Source organism: Neolamprologus multifasciatus, chromosome 5 (assembly GCF_963576455.1).
Source record: "Neolamprologus multifasciatus chromosome 5, fNeoMul1.2, whole genome shotgun sequence".
In the NCBI taxonomy this organism is placed as follows: domain Eukaryota; kingdom Metazoa; phylum Chordata; class Actinopteri; order Cichliformes; family Cichlidae; genus Neolamprologus; species Neolamprologus multifasciatus.
In genome coordinates, this window is record NC_140443.1 from 24,632,529 (window position 1) to 24,652,847 (window position 20,319).

General features: G+C 38.6%; 1 protein-coding gene across 6 annotated transcripts in view; it reads right to left on the reverse strand.

Annotated features, from left to right (window-relative positions):
- Positions 1 to 1,241: 1,241 nt before the first annotated feature.
- The window catches only part of cpne5b (copine Vb), a 132,711-nt gene continuing 113,633 nt past the window's right edge, over positions 1,242 to 20,319 (reverse strand). For 3 of the 6 annotated variants that reach the window (XM_085158904.1, XM_085158905.1, XM_085158907.1), the window contains 8 exons: positions 19,483 to 19,544; positions 16,376 to 16,422; positions 14,329 to 14,510; positions 14,037 to 14,164; positions 12,776 to 12,878; positions 5,881 to 5,938; positions 5,142 to 5,215; positions 1,242 to 4,533 (listed from right to left, as the gene is read on the reverse strand). In XM_085158904.1, coding sequence (XP_085015030.1) covers positions 4,342 to 4,533; positions 5,142 to 5,215; positions 5,881 to 5,938; positions 12,776 to 12,878; positions 14,037 to 14,164; positions 14,329 to 14,510; positions 16,376 to 16,422; positions 19,483 to 19,544 — 846 coding nt within the window. In that variant the 3' untranslated portion in view covers positions 1,242 to 4,341. The other 3 variants (XM_085158902.1, XM_085158903.1, XM_085158906.1) reach the window with 1 other exon arrangement.

The following is a 20,319-nucleotide window of genomic DNA, read 5'->3' on the forward strand; positions in this document are numbered from 1 at the left end:
AAGGCAATCCAATACAAAGCATTTCACAACCCACCATATGACAATAATCATGTACGATAAAAACCCTTTCAACATAAAAATAGGGAATCATGCTAATCGGAAAATACAAGAGATATAAACAACAAATATAGCTTGTTAAATTAGACAAAAAAATAAATAAATAAAGTGTTAACTGTAACATGCAAATTAGCTACAGTTTTTTTCAACCACTGGTGAGACAGGAAATGTTTGAAGAACCAGGCATGATAAAGAAGGAATAGCAAACAGTCCACTGTAACTGCCATGTTTGGCACAGTAATGCATGTAATCTGGTTGGGCTGGGTCCAATTTTTATACAGATCATGGCAACATGAGTGAAACAATCTTACAGTACCTCAAGTAAACATGCAGTGGATAATCCTACTAATAAATCAGGCTTTGGGCAAAAGATGAAGTCACCATAATGACATAGAAGAGGGGAGTGATGGCTTGTCATAAAAACTTCAAAAATAAATCAATAGATATCTTTAATACAATAATATTGCCAAAAATATATTAACCATATACAGTAGGAACTCCTCTCAAACATAAAGTGTTAGATGGATTTATATGTGAACAAGCTGTTATAATACACTTCAAAATTCAGACAAAACAGACGCTTTCTTCTTTTATGTCGCACGAACAACCAGATTGCTGTTTCCATTTTGACCCCCATTTATCAAATTTCTCTCCTCCACTTACTTCTCCACCTGAGCGGCTTCTCTGTACAGAACTAAATGAGACAGAGAGACTGCCTTTCACATTATTTAAGGCCTTCTTTGTTTGCTACATTAGACACCTGAAGGGACACCTTTTTAGCTCAGATGAATTATGCTTCTGTCTGGCTTTATCCGTTTAAAAAAGGAAAACGCATTGTTTTACTGTCTGCTGTAGGCTGCTCATTTTAGGCTTGTTTTTCCTTTCTTCTTTTTTTACTCTACACCAAGGAAGGGCACATGAAGGTTAAACTAGGAAACCGAGCAATGTGAATGCAAAATAATTATACTAAGAGATGAATAATGACTACAGTCAGAGAGACAAACATAGAAAAAGATGATACAGCTAGCATTCAGAAGACGTTTATTACTACTGAGAGAAATCAAATAAACACAAGCAAGTCATCTAGAAATCTGTCGTTAAGTTATTATTGTCTCAGTCACAGAGTAAAAACAGGAAAGCAAGCTCCTTGTGACTAGGAATTTAAGGTTTAAGGCTCCTGTAGACCTCTTTCAACTGCAAGGTGATTGCACAGGTTGCCTCCCACCAGGTAACCTGTCTGCAAAATATTGATGCAACTCATCAGTGACCTGTCTGTTTGCAGTAAGGTCCTTGACTCAGCTGGTTGTATTCTGGTTGTACTGGTTCAAAGCGCCTGTGTCACTCTGCAGTTAAATCATTGTGCTGCAGCAACTATGTCACCATTCATGGAGAAAGGTCTAAATCTCTGTTTTAAATCTATAAAGTTCTGGCTAGACTCTGAAGTTAACTAACGAATTCAAATTTCTATTCAATGTGAATTTCTGTGAATGCAGATGGCAGCATATTTCCAGTTTTTGCCGTATGACCATAAATAGATGTACTTCCCAGCTTGACCCCATTCAGTCACAAACTGATAGCAGACTGACTCTATCTTATAGTCATTTTATCACCAAAGTGGCTTTGAAGTCGCCTGGTCTTTAAAGCAGCCGTTTCAAAGGCAACAAGACTGCAAGATTTGATTGTGCTTTAGTCTCCAATCACTGTTTTTCTTAGCGTGACTGCAGCATAACATATTCCAATTTTGACCAAAATTGGATCCCATTTCAAACTATGCAACAATGATGTTATGAAAGATGGAATGAACTAAAAGTGGACGCAGGCGCCTCCCTTTCAAATTCATTGTTATGCAGCATGTATATGGCTGCTTTCAATTATAGCCCTCAGTGATTTGTATAAATGTAGCGATGCTTCCTGTTCCTTAAGTAAACAAAGCTTAAAGTAGAGAGGCGGGTAGTGTTGCTAATGAATACTAAACAAAGCATAACACTGAAATACTGTAATTGACTAAAGCATAAATACTTTGTGTCTTCTTACGACTGTAATCCCGTATTATACGTATTGTGCATGTATAATGATCAAAAGAATTTCATTCAGTTTCGTGGATCATATCATTTCAATTTCTTCCATTACAAAAATCCTTTTACTTCATTATTTTACAGCTACAGTCAAAAGACTTTATGGATCATTGTTGCATTGTTGTGGAAAGAGGAATCTTATAAACTCTGTAAAACTGGATATGCGACAGGTTTTAAGATTGTACAGAAAGCCAAATTAAAACAAAAACTTGAAAGTGTTTTGCACAGATTAAAGGATTTCTTGCCCACCAAATGTAATACATCGTGAAGCTTTGGAAACTGCTTTTGAACTATCTGCCAGAAGATACTTGTTATACAGCGCAGGGAGGACGGCGCTATATTACATGAAAATCTCTCGGGAGGAGTTTATGAGGATGGAGCTTTTGTGGCTGCTGATGCGTGATCACCAAGGGCTTACAGGTTTTCACTGTCAGTGAAAGTGTCTGGGCTGCAGAGGTGGCGTGTTAAGAATAGTATCAAGGCTAAAATAAGCGGCCACTGGGACGGAAAATGAGTTAGGGAACATATTTATGTAACTACTGGCCACTCGGTTGTCCTAATGGTTGTCAGTGTAAAATGTCAGAAATATGTGATTATATTTAAAACAATGCCCTTTGCTATCAATATGTGTGCTGATAACATTATTTGTTTTATTTAAAATAAGGCAAATCAAAGCAATTGCTCGACAGTCATTATGCGGGAGATATTAAAACTCAGATCAGGTCAGGTTGGAAACCTAACACTGCATAGTATTTATACATATATATATTGTTAAAATATGTGATCATCTTTTTTTGTCTCCAACTTACTTTTTTTTAAATGTACGATCTTATATATTTTATATTTATGGTGCACTTCAAAATAAGTAAAAAGAAAAGTCTATAGGATTCAATGATTAAAAGCTATTACAGTAAATCACCATCCTTTTCCAAAAACCACTTGGTATTGTGCAAAATGTAAATCAAAACAGAATGCAGCAATTAATGCCATTAAAAATGACAATATATCAAATAATGTGATTGTTTGTCTGTTTTGGGGTTGTTGTTGTTTTTTTTTTTTTTGTTTTTGTTTTTTTTTTTTCAACAGACATGTTATCTGTTTGTAGCACTTTCAAGTAAATCTAGGGATTACTGTAAATGATTTAGAAATCACAACAATCTGTTTTTATTAGCAGTTTATGCAGCTTCCCAATGTTTTTGGAAATGGTGCTGTAGTTAATGCTCTTCATGTGCAACACATCCTGTGGTGAAAAAGCCTTTGTATTAAAACGTGCGTGTAGAAAGTTACATGCACCTTTGATTGTGGTGCAAAAGTATCTCAGTTGTAGTTTCTTCAAACACAATGAATAGCAGCAGAATGATTAAGTGGGGTTAACCTTTTATCTTCATAATTCTTACACTTGTGTGTAGTCAGGTTGTGCTTTTCAATCCAACTCACTTAAAGTAACTGTTGACCACTTCAAAATGGGTAGATTTTTATGGTGTTAAAACAATCTATCAAAGGTCCATGCCACTCTGAATAACATTTGAGAATAAATACTGGATTATGTGCCTTAAACTCTTATATGACATGCTCTTATAAACATTTACTCGCTAAATCTCTGAAGGACAGGTCGTGAAGTGTCATGGTATGACAAGCCTGATTAATCTTCAGGGTAATAAATTGTAAACGACACTCTTACGGCTTTTCTTTCTTCATAACGGTTGCATCAGCAGATACAGAGATACTCCCAAATATAAAAACTTATTCCAGAAGGGAAAAAGGTGCCTATAAAATTTCACTGTATTAGGCCACACCAGTGACTGACGAGCAAGGTTCAGGTTAAAGTTCACATGTCCTGATACACTTAGAGAAACAACCACAAACAGGCACAAGTTTTAACCACAACATGATCGTTTTTAACCAACCTGCTGTCATATTGGACATGAAACAGTCACTGCCTAAAAGGCTTTTACCCACGAGTCCTGAAAGGTTTGTAGTTTCTCTTCAACAGAAACCAAACAGCGGAATATATCACAGGAAAACAGAAAGTACTACTCCAGTAGTCGTTGGAGTGTACAGCACAAAATTCAACACCCGTTTCATGGCGCCCCTTCTCCTATTTGCACAAAAAAACAAAAAAAAAAATCAGGAGGCAGAGAGTTTCCACTGGACTCTGAGAAGCTGCTGATTATTGTCAGTCCTCAGTGAAAAGCCAAAGAGGAGATCATCAGATCTGAGTGTGGTGATGTGTGTGTCCCGGCGGTGTGTAAGGAGGTGGCGCCGGGTTGGGTTTGATTCCCCGGCTCTTCATGTAAGAGATGAACTGGTCAGGGATCTCTGCTAGCACATCTTTAGCAAGTCGTGCCATGCTTAGCACGTGGTTACCTGTCCGATCCATATAATCTCTGAAAGGAACAAACTGAGGAAAAACAACAGACGTAAAAATGATTTGAAATGACAGTGATTTAATATTTAAAGTCTGTCAATACAGAGTGGTGTGATGTGGGAAACTGTATTAAAGAGCACATGGTTTTGCCTAGCTGATATAATATCATCCGGGCTTATTTGACAACTGTTGTGATCCATGGAAAGCTCCTAATACTTTTTGACACTGTACACAAGCAGGTTTGGAGAGCAGGGTGGGACACCAAATGGAGAAATCCCTGAGGCTCGTGTTTAAGCCCCTATGTTAGTCAACATTTGCAGGATCCTGAAAGCTTTAGGATGCTCATCCGTCACTAATCCTCTGATATGGTTTCCCTTAGGAGAATGAATGTGCTCGAGCAAAAAGACATCTTTTCCCTCTATAGTCTCATAAATTACTCTTAAAGACTTTTTTCTACCCTTTGCTATTGCTTGTAATGATTCGTGGGGGGAATATAACTCACCGTTGTTTTCTGTCTCTCTCTTCACTGACAAAAGATATTCTGTGTAAATTCCATGACTTTTGACCCTAACGTGATTCTCAGACTCAGTGCGTGCAATGAATACAGCCAAAGTTTGTTTCATGCTGTAAAGGCCAGTCACCTGAACTATGTCTCGCTCTGCCAGTTTCCCCCGGGATGAAATCCTGATGTCATCACCATCCAGCTCCACCATAGCTGGAAGACACAAGTTCACACAAACACACACACATAGTGTGAAAACTGATTAGAGGCAGCTGCCTTTATGACAAAAGGTTCTTACACTAAAAGGTTTATTTATCACAGATGATAAAAATCCAAATTTAAATATGATCTTTTTGCACTAGTAAAAGCTATAATTGTTCTTTTTTGCATGTCTAATCAACTAATAAGTCCTTTAATATAGACTGTACAATTTAGAATCATCAGCACTAAATACTGCAAACCCAGCAATTAACCCCAGCCATTTCTTCTACAATTATGCCTGCATCCACCTCCTCATTCCTTTCTCTACTGAGACAAATGAGTTTGTACAGTAATTTTCTCTCTGGTATTTCTCAGAATTAGTGCCAGTGAAGTTAGAACCAGCTCTTATTATAACATACTGCGAGTTGAATTAAATTGTCAATTATTCGTGGAGAATGACTGATACACTGGTTGGCTGATTTGATTGGCTGATAGAGGCTGTCTCACAGCTATATCAGTTCTTTTATTACTCCAGAAGATAATGCATAATGTAATTTAATAATAATTATTTTCATCACACGTTTATTTTGACACGCACATAAACACTTTACCTCCTTAATAAACCAGGTCTTTACAATTACAATCATTCTAAAGGTAAAAATTTAAAGCTAACGTACCGTCAAACTCAGCCTGACCCACTCCGACTATGATGATTGACATAGGAAGCTTGGCACCCTGCAGAGAAATAGAAATGAAACAACTCAATTTTTTCTAGCTCACATAGCTTGTCACCATTACCACTAACCTCTTGTGCCTATTACAGTGACATAATGACATTGTACTAGTTACACGCTCTTTTACATTCAGCACACTGCAGCAGCAGAAAAGGTCTATATCAACCTTTAACTAGCTAAATGACCTTTGGGTAAGAACAGACTTTCAGAGAAAAAATAAAAGGGGGAGAAAGAAGCAAGCTAATGAAACAAGATGCTAATGCAAAATATCTATACTTTTTCCTAAACTTATCCCAGATTTCTGATATTTCAGAATCCAATTTTCTGTCATTTGAATGACACCAGCTGTTATGTAGAGGCTTCACTCAGCAACGGACCATTAAATGCTGATTGTCAGACTGAGGAATGGAGATTAACTCACTGAAAACACTAGTAGTGTCATCTGAAATGCCACACTGGTATCTCATGCTGTTTTAATAGCTAAAAGTGGCAGATTTTTTATTTTCACACAAATATTTGTAGACGTTTATGTCGGAATTTGCTGCCTGGATGAATGCCGAACAGAAGTGTGAAACTACGAAGCTGGCTGAGACTAAAGGGAAAACAGCTGGATGGTCGCATTTATGAACCAGGAGAAGAGGGAGAGGGAGGAGGTGCCAACTCAGTCACTAGGGCAACCATCCTCATTCACCCACCCAGCCACTCCCAGGCCACACTGGGGACTCATGTCGAGTGCAGTTAGTCTTGATACTGTGGAAGAGATCGGCACAAACTTTAGATGGAAAATAAATGAACACAACAGCAAATAATATGGTGCTGCTACATTTCCTAAATTATATCTCACTGTGCTGTAATTTACCAGTCTGTGTGAGAGAGCTTCTGTGGGTGTATATGTCTAGTCAACAATTAATGTGCACATAATTACACAAGCTACAAGTGGAACATGCGGGGCTGTCCTGCATTCATTAGATTTGCTGGTATTTTTCACTTAGGTAGATGAAAAGAAATGAAAAGAAAGAATGAAAAGTAAAAACAAACTTCATCCAGCTGAGATATAAACATGTGCAGCGTGCAATCAAAAGGCACTTGGAAATAAACTGGCATTTATAGAGTACTTTCATAGTCTAGCCACATTTAATGACTCATGCATCACTTTGTCTGTGCACTTTATTGACCACAACCCTGTGGGCAATTTACAATCATCAATAAATTGCATGTCTTTAGACTAATTAGGACACTAAAGTACCCGGAGGGAGGCCCACATAGAAAATCCACCCATAAAAGTTTAACCCAGAACCTCATTGCTTTGAAGTTACGGTTCTTACCACTTAACCACTGATCGCTCTATCATGACACTTAAGAAGTTACATTTTCTTCCATCCATCATGCAGCACCAGTAGGGAACCATCCTATTGGTCACAAATTTATTCCACAGCATGACAACATGGTGAAACACGCATACAAGTTTCCACAAATAACGGCATGAGCCTCCCAGAGCCCAAATCTCAATGGAGTCAGTCTGGAAACACACCTATCTGCACAGTACCATGAAAGTGTGCAAGTGTAACAAAGAGAACTTCTTTGAAGACAAACGGTGGTTATAGCAAATATGGATTGAATTTATGTATTTTTTTTAATGCCCTTTGTATGACATTAAATATTCATCACATTAGATTCGAAAGCATTCTTAATTTTAATTTGTTCTACATCACTTGAGCAGTACATCATCTGTACAGCAAGTCATTCCACATGAAAGTGATGCTTAAGGGAAAGCTGTCCAAAGTCTATATAGGATACATCAACCCCTGGAATCATAAATGTTTGCACAAATTGAGTTCCAGTCAAGAAGATGCTGAGATACCTAACCATCCATCAATCCAACCACCCAACATTTAGGGTGGCAGAGAGAGTGAGCCTATCCCAGCTGCCATGGGAAGAGAGGTGGGGAACATCTTGGACATGCCGGCTGCCTAATTAACGTAACCAATTAACCTAACCCCGACTAACTTCTTACTGTTAGGCAACAGTGCTAACCACTTCCCCACCATGCTGCCCCATACTTTATTATATAAGCAACAACTTGTAAACTTCTGGTGATAGAAACAAATATTTGTATATTAGATATTTGTATGTTAGAATGCCATTTTCCCTATCAGGATATCTGCTAAAGGGGAAAGGTTATTCAGTGCTCATCTGGACAGCATGTTTTCTCCCAACTAGCTTAGGAGTCAATCTTTGTGGAGTTTGCAACCACGAAAAGTGCACTGTTGTATAATTTTACTTTGTAGAAATAAATATCAGACATAAATTAATATTCTAAGCATTGTACTTTATCCATTTATGTCTAGAAGTGGCCTTTCTGCATAAATGACACCATGAAAGCTCAATGCAAAATCTCCTGTTACATCTAATAAGGTTTCCTAGACTCACATATTTTTTTACAAAGCAGTCACATCACCAGGGTTAAACTTGCTGGCACAAGACAAATGCACTGTGGCAAATCAGGCAACCTCTTTTTTCCCACAGGGATGAGAGCAGTTTGTGTCCTCAGTACCTCAGCCACATCACATCAACGCGATTATCAGTGTTCAACGCGACTCCTGTCAGTGCCTGTCCTCCCACTCATACTCGGAGATATCCGTAAGTGTATGCGCAGCCAGAGACACACACATCTCAACATCAAATGCCACTAAAAATAACCTGGCAATCCACCATGCCCCACTTTTGCAGTCCTCCTGTCACCCTGTTTTGCAGCAGAGATCCAGTCTAATGAGACAACAAAACAAAGTGTCAGTCAAAACGTGCAACTTCACTTTGTTTGTGCTTCTTAAATTCAAATGCCAGGCATGTGCATGCTTTGATGAGTGTTTGTGTTATTGCAATTACACATATGAGCTTAAGGGGCTTTATGGATTTATGTTTAGAGTAATAACCATTTCATTCACACATGGTCAGCTATGTTACTAGACTGTCTGACATTGGCTGCTTCAAATGTCAGCTCAGAGGAAAATTTAGGATCGAAGACTTTTAAAAATAACACAATTATCAGTGAGTGCAGACCTTACCTTTGAACTGTCAGAGTGTATTCTGTGTTCAGCCAGTTATTGAACACAACAGCCCACTATCATTCACATCTTGACAGACTAGTATTGACTGCATTAAGAAGAATGTGGCTGAATGTAATCAGATTTTACCCACGAAATGTTTTTTATATCGAATACAGTTTTCTCAGCCAAGCAACAGCATCACAGTGATCACTAACATGACAGTGCCTGTGTGACAAACATATGTACATTAAGGCTACTCCTCCCACAAAACATTCAGGTCAGCCCTATAGTTCATTTTTGTCCCTCTCTCTAGCCACTGGCTGTATATTGTTTCCTATTACTACTACTATCCAGGCCTATGGTGCTTTTTCAGATTCTTCATATTCAGCAGTGACATGAAGAAAATTACACTTGGATGCAAATTTTGGTGACCGTGAAACACAAACAGACGTAAACAGAGAATTTAACATTGCATTTGCATGAATGAAAAAAATAAAAAGAACTGGGATTTATAATAAATGTTTTTAAAAATATATACACGTTAATAATTGCTGTATGTGTGACGATGTTCGTGCAATGTTTTGTTGAGATTGGTCCATCTGTTAAGGAGACGATAAGGAACATCACTATAATAAATATTCCCTTACATTACAGAGAAACGCAGGAGTAGGTTCGTGTTTTCAGTTGAGTATCGTCTTTAGGATTGTAATATGCAATATCACATAAACATACAAAGACTGACGAAGACAGTTGATGAAAACCTTAAACTCTGTGCTTTCACTTCCAGGATGCAAGTATGAAAAACCTACATTAGATAAAGGATGTAGCTGAATACAGCTGATAAAGTCAGAGCAGCTACTATATGCATCAAAAGGCTGTTTTTTAACCATTTGACTTACCTGCAAAAATCTAATGAAATTTACTTCATTGGTATACATTCAGTTTACATCATGCTCATTTTCCTTAATGATTATTTATTTGAATACATAAAGCTCTTTTTTGTGAGTCTGTCAGAAAACAAATGCCCATTTGTTCAAAAATAAAAACTGAGTGATAAATGTGTTCCCAGGTGTCGTGTATTATATGCTCGACTTTATTATGCCGATCATGACAGACGCATGCTGAAAAGGTCGTGTCATATACATGAACTGTTACCACAGGAATTTGAATCTTTTAACAATCATTGAAAAGCAATGGGCTGTGTTTCCCTTACTAGCTGTGCTTTCTACAGAGATCCAGCACCGGCTACTTCTGAAACTCAAATTATGTCCTTCCATTTCAGGAGGATAATGCTGTGATAACTTAAAAAACTGCAGCTGCGTCCACATAACTTCAGTTTTCTTTCAACAGGGCTCATTTCTCTGCACCATAAACTTGATTTGGCATCAACATCTAAACAGTGCAAAAAAAAATGGAGGTTAAATGGTTGTGAAGTGAAGTGCTTTTGTTGGGTCCCTGCACCGATAAAGAGACAGAGCACAAAGCACAGACAGATAACAAGTAGAAGATGAGAAAGGAAGGAAATCAAAGGCAGCAGAGGATTTTTTTTTTATAGTCTGAATGTGGTGACAGAAGTATGGAGGGTGCAAATGAAGACAAAGAGGTGTAGATCTCTGAGTGGGAAAAAGATGGAGCGAGACAGCAGGTCTTTGTGTGTGTGTGAGCGAGGGAGACTCATGATTCCGCAGAGGTAAAGAAAATGAGGCAGCAGAGCAACCCGAGCAGAGGAGGGGGCTGCTGAGTGATTGACAGGTGGATTTCTCTAATGCAGCAGAATCAGTTGTGACTGATAAACCCGCATGATAAGCCACATGTCCACATGTTAACCAGACATACCGCAAACACCGCTCTCCAGTTGTCATATATGTGTACAAATATAAACTTCCTCTCACTCTGTTTCTTAGATCTTTCTTCAAGTGTGAATATGTATGAGAAAGGCTTATATAACCTCAGCACATGTGTCCTCCCTCGCCCGGGATCCGTGGAGGGTAAAAAGGCAAGCAGTGGAAGCAGCAAGCATCAGTAGATCAGAAGAGGTGGAGGCAGTGTGATAGAGCAGCAGGCAAGATCTTAAAAGGAAGGTGTGGCTGTTCTAATGTTTTGACTAACAGTCGCAAATTCCCTTTAAATCCAGTCTGCTGGGTGTTCTGTGCCTGTGGCAGGCTGAGGAGGAGTGGAAGAAAAGGGGAAGAGATGGAGGAAAAGGAAAAGGGGAGAACAGCAGCCACCTACTGTTTTAGGCTGGGGAAAGAAAGGTGTGAGGATAAGTTTGGGGGGGAAGCTCTGAGGAATAATACACAATGCTGTGCTGCTTTATTTACTGAGGCAGTATAAATAAGCCAAACTTTCAGCTGCTGTCTTATTCACAGGGGGTCGCCACAGCGGGGAGCTCCGCATATTTGATTTAGCAAATTTATTACGCCAGATGCCCTTCATCTTTTCACATCTCGTATTTATTAATAGTCCACTGGTAGAAAGGGAATACCTTAAGGTAATTTAATGGTCTATGTATCATTGATGAAAAAGTTTCTAAACGTGTAATTACAGTTCTAAACATGCGGCTTGCTTGAAGCCATGATTCCAGTCCTTTTTCTCTGCATACTGCAGAACAGCGGCCATTATTAAACCACAGTGCTGTTCTGTGGACTGAAGAGAAAACCATAGAGAAGTTTTAGGGCATGCTAGAGCTGATCGGAGACATAACAATTTTTATTTCCAAGAGCAGCTGAATAGCTGCAGCTAACACGTCCATTGATTGTCAGACTAAATAAGACATTTGAGGACGTACTGAGCAACAGAGCTATATGCAATTTTCTCAATCAGTAGACTTTTATTTGATACCTCATGAAAAGTTAGCGCCAACAGTTGATTAGCTCATTGTAACTTAAAAACAGTGAAACAGGCTGCCTGGCCCTCTTACTGTAACCTTGAGTTTGTCATGCAATCAGTGCACACTTAACCACATAATCATCCCTAAAATCAACTAAAAACAACATTTATGCACTTCATTTTACACTACACCAGTTTTGTTGCTCCATATTGATGAAAAATGAGTTTGATTGCGCTCCTTACTGCTACAAGATTGTATGAAGACAAACAAAGTAACCTCTTGTGGTGCGTATAGGTGAATTTCGTCTCTGGCACCGTGAATCAGTCAAAGCCCTTCTGTCTTTGCTTGTTAGACGGTGCAGCTGTAATGTTATCAGCAGGAGCTGCTAGTTCTCAGCTCAGTACTAGCCTCGCTTCTATCAGCACCGACAGCAATGAGCTGCTGGCAATTCAACTATTTTTTTTAATCTCCACTACATCTGTCTGCTCTGCTCTACTCTATGTTCCCCTCTGCCCACACATATGCATACAGATATGGTGAAACAGGGAGCAGAGGAGAGAAGAACTGGTGCTAGCGTCGTTACTGACAGCAGAAAACAGTGAATGCTGTCATTCTTTGCCGAAGTGAAACAAGTGCACATAGTCCCCTCTAAGCAAAGGAAATACTGAGCATGTTGAAATATGAATGGTAATGGTAGGGAGAGAGTAGAGTAAAGGGAACAAAGTTTAATCAGCTTCTGTTTGTAGTTGGGCACAGAAATAAGACTATTGAGTTTTTTGTATCTCCAGGAAACACTTTTATGTTCTTAAATTACAATTTATTCTTTAAATAATGGCCTTTAGCCTACGCTACACAGCATCATTGAGTTCAAAAGTGTCCTCATTAACGCCAAAACAAGTTGGGTGTATCTAGCCTTTTTTTTTGTAGAACAGGAAATGCTCTCCCACTTTCCCATTCTTACATTTACAATGGCCTCTTTGGTCTGGGCCATGTCTGAAATGACGCCGTCTGTGATGATGAGGAGCACAAAGTACTGAGAGCCATCCTGCACCGCCGCTGCGTATCTGCATACACAGATAGAAGCCATCATTACACGATGCCGTGTTATCGTTTTAATACAGAAACAAATCTGACTTCAAGACTTATTAATGAATTGATCAAAACATCGATGTGGAAAACAAACGGATGACAGTGCACTCCTTATCGAGCACTCTCACTACATGCAGATTCAATAAAAAAAATGTTCTTTGTCATTGCTGTACTTCAGATAACACGCAATAAAACACCCCATGAGAAGAGAGTGAGTGATTAGATCAAGCAGATTTAAAACAAAGCCTTCTTTCACCGTTTGATTCATTTCTTTGTTAAAATAAATCTCTTTATAAATCAGCTAACTTATTCAAATGCTAAATACCGACTGGCCGAAAGCCACAGCTTAAAAAAGTGAGATACCTTTTTATCAGAATTACATTTTTAATTAGAGCGTTGTCATAATCAGATGGAGAGCTGTTTGGATTTGGCTCAACAAATGTACCAGTGAGGGCAAAAAATGACACCGACCGAATCCCGTCACACCACGGCTGTGTAAATACAGTGGCAGGTCAAACTATATGACTTAGATTGTTGGTCGTTTATTTCACTGGCTATATGTGTGACTGCTTTGTAATTGCTGTGAGCCAATTAAAATTCATTCTGAAGCACATCACATGCTGTTTGTTGTGAAGCAGAGAGGTCAGATAAGTTAAAGCCAAGAAGTTGAGTTTTTTTTAACTCCAATGTTATAAAGAAAAGATAATCTCACTATTTATGCCAATAAATTCCCACAACAGCTGATTCTATCTGAGACACCGAGCAGACTATAACGCACGCTGCCAGTCTCTTTGCATATAAATTGTTTTAAAAAATACTTTTCTGAGATAATCTTTCTGAGCTGCAGAGTTTTTTTTAATATTACTGTGTTTTTAGCATTTGGATATAAATAATGTAAAAATCATAATAACAGAAAGACAAGCATGAACAGGAAAATCCACAGGGATAAAACAAAAATGACTGCTGCTAAAAAAGAAGAAGAAGAAGATGAAGAAGAAAAGAAAGGGGGAAATTTAAATAAAGAATCCAAGATGGTTTTTTGAATTTGCATGTAAAATCACTTTAACTTTAAAGTCCCAAAAAGTAATTAAATACCATCTGTTAGAGTTCACCAGCTTGCATGGATCTCTCACCTGGCAACGTGGTTCACCACAGGAGCAAAGTTTGTCGGCCCATACAGCTGCACTGTCTTTAGACTCTGATGGTATGCCTCTAAGATGCCTTCAATACCATTGCAGTATGGATTTTCAATGTTTCCATTCTGAAAAGGATAAAAATAGAAACAAGATCCTGTTCAAGATTCTTGAAGTCAAATAAACCTAAACAATATTTACTGTAGTTACTGTCAAAATGAGAAATTATTCAGCTAAACATTTAAAATCAGCTAAACTCAGTCAAAGGTAATATGAGGTGGGAGACATATACCAGTGGGAACTCATGTGACACCCGCCAATCGGGCGGCAGTTTGGCACCAAAGCCTAAAGCTGGGAACATCTTGTCACTGTCGTAGTCTTGAATGATCTCCCCAACAGCCTTCAAGGCCATGGCATAAGCATTTAGCTGGTAGGGATTCATGTAGTGCAGTGAAGTGGACTGGGAGGGGTTACCTGTTGACAAATAAATCAATCATAAGCTCATCTTGATGCACAAGCAACAAAGTCATATTTCAGGTGCAATCGATCGAAGGTGCTGCTTTTGGGTGGGACTTTTTCTAACATTTGAAAATAGCAATTAGCTGCAGTCACTGATCACATTAACACAACTGCAGTGAGCCTGAGCTGTGATGTTCACCCCTGTTAGTCGTTGTAACAAACTGTAAGCTTATCAACAACTGTGACCTTCTTAAACAGCACCGCTGTAACGGCACATCATAAAGTCATTCAGTATTAACTGCCCAGCTGGGATATTTTGGACATGTTTGGAAAATGTTGCTGTCATTGCCCTCAGTGAGGTTGCTGGTGATATGTGCTCACTAGTTTTATTACTTCCTATCTGACAGCACAAATCCTGCTGCTTTCGTAGTCAAGTGACTTTATCAGGGTCCGGGGTATAACAACAAATTGCATATCACCTGGACTAACACCACAACTGCAAATCTCGAAGCAGCACAGAAATAATTGTCTGCTATATTCCACCCTTCTTATTAGCTGCTAAGCTTTCCATTCTAACATCCAGCCTTCACAGGAAACGGTGGAAGATTTACTGTAAAAAAACAACAACATATTTTTGATGCAGCAGGTCTTTAAAGTGGGATGGAGGTTGACAAAAGCAGAACTGACATTAGTATCTGACACTATTGCTAGAGATTTAACCAGATACTCTGGAGCCACAAGTTGATTGAAAACACCATCTGTGGCTCACAACACTACGCAGGTGGTTTCAAATATGGACTCACAGATAGAGTACTGTGCAAAAGTCTTGAGCAAACCCTCCTTTCTCTATAGTCTGCTAGGAAAATGGTAAATAGGTATAGGGATTTATTGAAACATATGAAAACATGCATAGAAATACATTATACTATGTAAAATCAGTTTTGCTTGATGCAGCTCTTAGATCTTTGCTCAGTTCTACACTCTTTTTTGTTTTCAGCTAATAGTTTTTTTTGGGAATCATCTTTTTGAAGTGTCAAACTGTTATCAATTTTCTGGAAATTCAATTAAAGAAATGGGACCAAATTTTATGTTTTTACAATAGAAACAAAGTGCCTAAAGACATAAACTAAAAAGGCTTCTTTGTTAATCTCACATGTTAGGTGCCTTTTTCACATACGAATGATCCATAGGTCAGTGTTAAGTAGCTTCACAAAACACAAAAAAAACATCTCTCTGAAAATGGTGAAGCACTTTAAAACCAATAAAACGTCTTTAAAAGCAAAGGCTCAAGACTTTTGCTACTGTACACTTTATACATGTTAAAGCTTCCAGGTAAAGTGTCCACATTTTTCCTTTTAATGATTTGTATGGAAGTAATGCAACTACTTAAACCCGACAGTGGAAAAACACTAGCTTTACTAAACAGGCTGGTATAAGTTGAGGGAGGAAATAAGTTTTCTTCCAGGGGCGTGTTTGTGATAAATCAAAAAAAAGGAAAAAGGGAAACTTATATTCCCCCCCTAACAACTTTCATGCTGAAAGCTAGGACTTAGGACTTAGGACTAGGTAGATAAATCTTTTGCAGTACTGCATTCAGTCACAATTATTGGAATAAGTAGTGTAATGACAGTTAAGTGTGGTGCTATTTGCTTTTTAAAACTTAAACGCCTGCTCTAATTACCCTTTAAGCTCTCAAAAAACATATAGTAAGAACTTTCCAGGCCATCGGCTGTTAGAGACACTATGTGTACAACGTGCATGCCTGCAGTGATGGTTTGTGTCACTGTGAATTTGGACATGCCACGCTTTTGGAGCAATGCTAAATATTTTTATCACCGACCCCCCTTCTCCCTACACACTTTGCTGTTAGTATCACTCACCGTTAGATGCTGTGAAATCAATGGCCACAGTGAAATTGATCTGAGTCCTAGAAGGGGTAAGGAGGGGAGGACATCGGAAAAAAAATCAACAACAGAAAGCAGCCAACAATAAAAACATGCCAGAGCTCATTAAATTTCCATGCTCATACCAACGACCACACACGACCCCAAGAGACACGAGGGAGATCACATACGGCATGGCGATCTTTTCATATGACGATATCGATCGGCCTCACTGTCAATACCAACTGCTTCAATATACAAAGTACGGCCAGTTGTCAAACAACATTTAAGTGATTACACTCTTTTATCTTGTTTATCTGACTTTCACCTCCACGAGAAAAGCCGGAGGTGCCGAGGAGCTTCTGAGAGATGGAGCATGGTAACAAGCAATTACACTGATGGAGCACTTAAGAGTAAATCATAATCCAATTTTCCCTGCTGATGAAGCACTCCCCTCTTCTTTCTAATTTACAACAATGAGACGAGGCCTTCGGGGGCTCACACGACAGCCTCTCATTATCTATGAAAGTCACCAGAGAGAACAGCAAAAGAATGATAATAAAAACGAATGACTTAAGGATTCACATTAACCTTTCAGCTTTAGGTAGGGATGCAGAATATGCCACAGCCTGACCCTGCTCACCTTAGCATTAATTAAACTTCATTTTATTCATTCATTAGGACATTTTGGAAATAATTAGTGTCTGGGAGGGCGGAGGGCGGAGCGGGAGGGTTTGCAAATTGTACATCTACAGCAGGAAAGTCAGAGTTCTTCAGCGTGAGATTTACTTTTTATGTTCATTTACATTAATTTGTTTGATCACCTCTCATGAAAGTAAGAACACACAAGTATTTTTTTAATCTGTCAAAAATTTTGGTTAAAACAAAAAAATTATTTTGTTATTTTTTAGGCAAATAACAAAGCGAATTTACATTTTTATACCAAAATTTGAGCTTGCACACTGGATTTGTCTGCCCACTAAAACTCATTTTTATCTGTCCAGGAATTCAAGTAAATGACTGTAATTATCTTCATCAAGAAATTATAATGTGCTTCACTATTTTTTCCAGCTTTTCAGTAAAACAGTAGGAAATTCACAGACAACAACAATAATTATATTTTAGTATTAAAAACATTTTGATTATAGAGCTCGTTATAGCTGATGGATAAATCATTAAGTGCTGTTAAAAAGCAGGTGTGGCTTACACCAGCGGTCCCCAACCTTTTTTGCTCCACAGACCAGTTTATGTCTGACAATATATTCATGGACCGGCATTTAAGGTGTTGCGGATAAATACAACAAAATAAAACCAGTACCGATACCAAAAAAAAAAGATTTATTCATTACATGGACCCAGGGAAACCGAGTTAGTGATAAAAACTGATAAAAACCCTGAATACCATACATTTCACATCCGAGCCTCAACTCTCGCTGCCCGGTACCAAACAACTCACGGACCAGTACCAGCCCGTGGCCAGGGGGTCGGGGGCCGCAGGCTTACATCTTACATTGTGGGGTGGTCTAATACATTTGTCACGCACGGCATGTCTGAAGTTTCGATTAATAACACAACTACAACACTACTGCATTTTGCAAGCTGCTAGTTAAAATATTCCTCTACTTACTGATAATTATTTAGAACAAAAAATACACAGTATGTTTCTGCAAGCTGCATCGATTATGCACGTTCTTCTGTTCTCGCCCTACAGGTCGCTGGGAACAGTTTGTGTTGCATTTATGTTAATTCACAACAACACAATTGTTACACATCCTATTTCAAATTTGTGATTGGTAAAAAGGTATGTTTGAATGATTTTCCTCATATGTCCTCTCAGTCTTTAACCTCTTTATGGTCTCTGTGCTGCTGAGTTTGAAAGAGATCTACACTGACGTGGAAAGCTTTAAAGCTGTTTGAATAGTCAGATTGTTCTTGCTCTTTTATGATTACAGTGGCTTTAAAATGAGATGTAAAAGCAGGCATACTTCAACTTTTATCCTGATGAAAGCTGTAAAGCTAAATATTACAGAAAAGTGCTTTAACAGCTGGAGCAGAAAAGATGGCAGTGATGGAAGTGTTTCTCCTGTTTTGGACAGCTTAAGTGGCACACTTTCACAAACTTACATCCATTTTCAAAAGAGCCTTCACATTTGCAAGAACCAGCTCTCATATGATATGTCTTTCAGTAAGCACCACAGTAATGTTAGGGGCCAGGCTGATGAGGATGATATTTCTGAAGAGAGGCCACTAAACTTTAAGGTTATTGTATCATAAATCAGCCAACGCCAGGAACTGTCAGCGAAATGTGTCACACTTGTCAGCTCTGCCACAGCACATAAAAACTCTGACAGCTGCCCTGCTGTGGTGGGACATTTGAGATCAAAGCACAGCCCAATCCGCCTGAAAGACACACTTCACCTGAGAAAGACTTGATATTCACACGTCAGCCTCCGGTGTTAAAGCTTCACTGAAATTGGAGGGCTGGTACTGTACCGTTTATCTTTTAGAACTCATTAAATATACATTTGGAGTTTGAATGCCCCAGATAACTTCAGCTATGAACTTATTAGTCAGTTTAACAAAGTTGCAGTGGAACATTGGACTTTTGATCCCTCTGCATGAAAGATAGGAAAGTATTTTAATAACATTTTTAATGAAGACCACACAGACGGTTTTTGGTATGTTAACAAAGGCTCAAATTATTGTTTGAACATTAAAGTGCCAGATATTTTTCTACAGAGCTCTTGGAGAATAATCAGAGCTGGAAGACAAGCAAATATCAGAAAGGAACACAATGTTGATATTATTCAGTGTCCTACAAATGTGCCAAGAGGCTCGTGTTTCAAGCATGGTTTAATAAATATGATGCTGAGCTTTCAACTTCTGGGAAATCAACAAATATTTAACGGTGACCTCACTCTGCATCATTAAGTACAAAGATGAAACCACCCAAGTATTTCTGCATTAGTTATAAATGTTCCCTCCCTTGATTTATGCTTCGACGGAGGCGTTATTTACGACAGGCTTTTAGTCATAGTAAGGCATTACAAGTAAAAGGCAATTTCATGGTTTCTTTCAGTTTGAAGGTGGACGTTCCCACTCACCCTCCTTTAATGTAATCTAAGAAGGTGAACTCCGACTCCACTGAGAAGGAAAGCAGGGTCACCTGAAATTAAAGACAAGGATAGACACTTGATTAAATGCAGAGGTATTGATGTTTTCCCCTTAATCCAAAATAAACTCCACATCATGTCTTAGTTGAGCACTTTATGCTCTCTCTGGTAAAAGATGTGAGCCGGCCGCTTTCTGATGAAAGACTCATTTGCATTGCCGGAGGAGACGTTTGAAGAGAAGATGAGATAAATTTGTACGCATTACGTGTTCACAGCCACGCTGCTAGGTAAGCTCTGTGGAAATCACAAATGTCACAAATGGCTGCAGGTGGTGGCTACTCAACACATGTCTTTAAGGTTCTGTCAGCCTTCTTTTGTCCCGCTCATATACATTTTTATTTGCAGCTTTCATAAAATTTCTCTTTTAACATAATTACCTAAAGTACCATATACTCAGGCCATGCCCACACTATTACGTTTTTGTTTTAAAATGCATCTTTTTCTCTCCGTTTTGGCCTCCCGTCCACACTGAGACGCGGTTTTTGGTCAAGGAAAACCAAAGCGGATACATTTGAAAACGCTGTTTTCGCGTCACAGTGTGGACAGCGAACCCGGAGCCTTTTTGAAAACGATGACGTATTTTAGTTATGTGTTGCAGTCATGTGACCAATTAAACTAAGATTACGGAGGGCATTATACAGCAGTTGCTTTGTTTGCTCTCAATTTTGACAGCCCTATTAAAGATTTATATCAGTCTGTACATCCTCCAGATAGCTTTTCTTCAAATTCTTTAAATCTCAATCGCTTTTGCAACTTTGTACTTTTGTG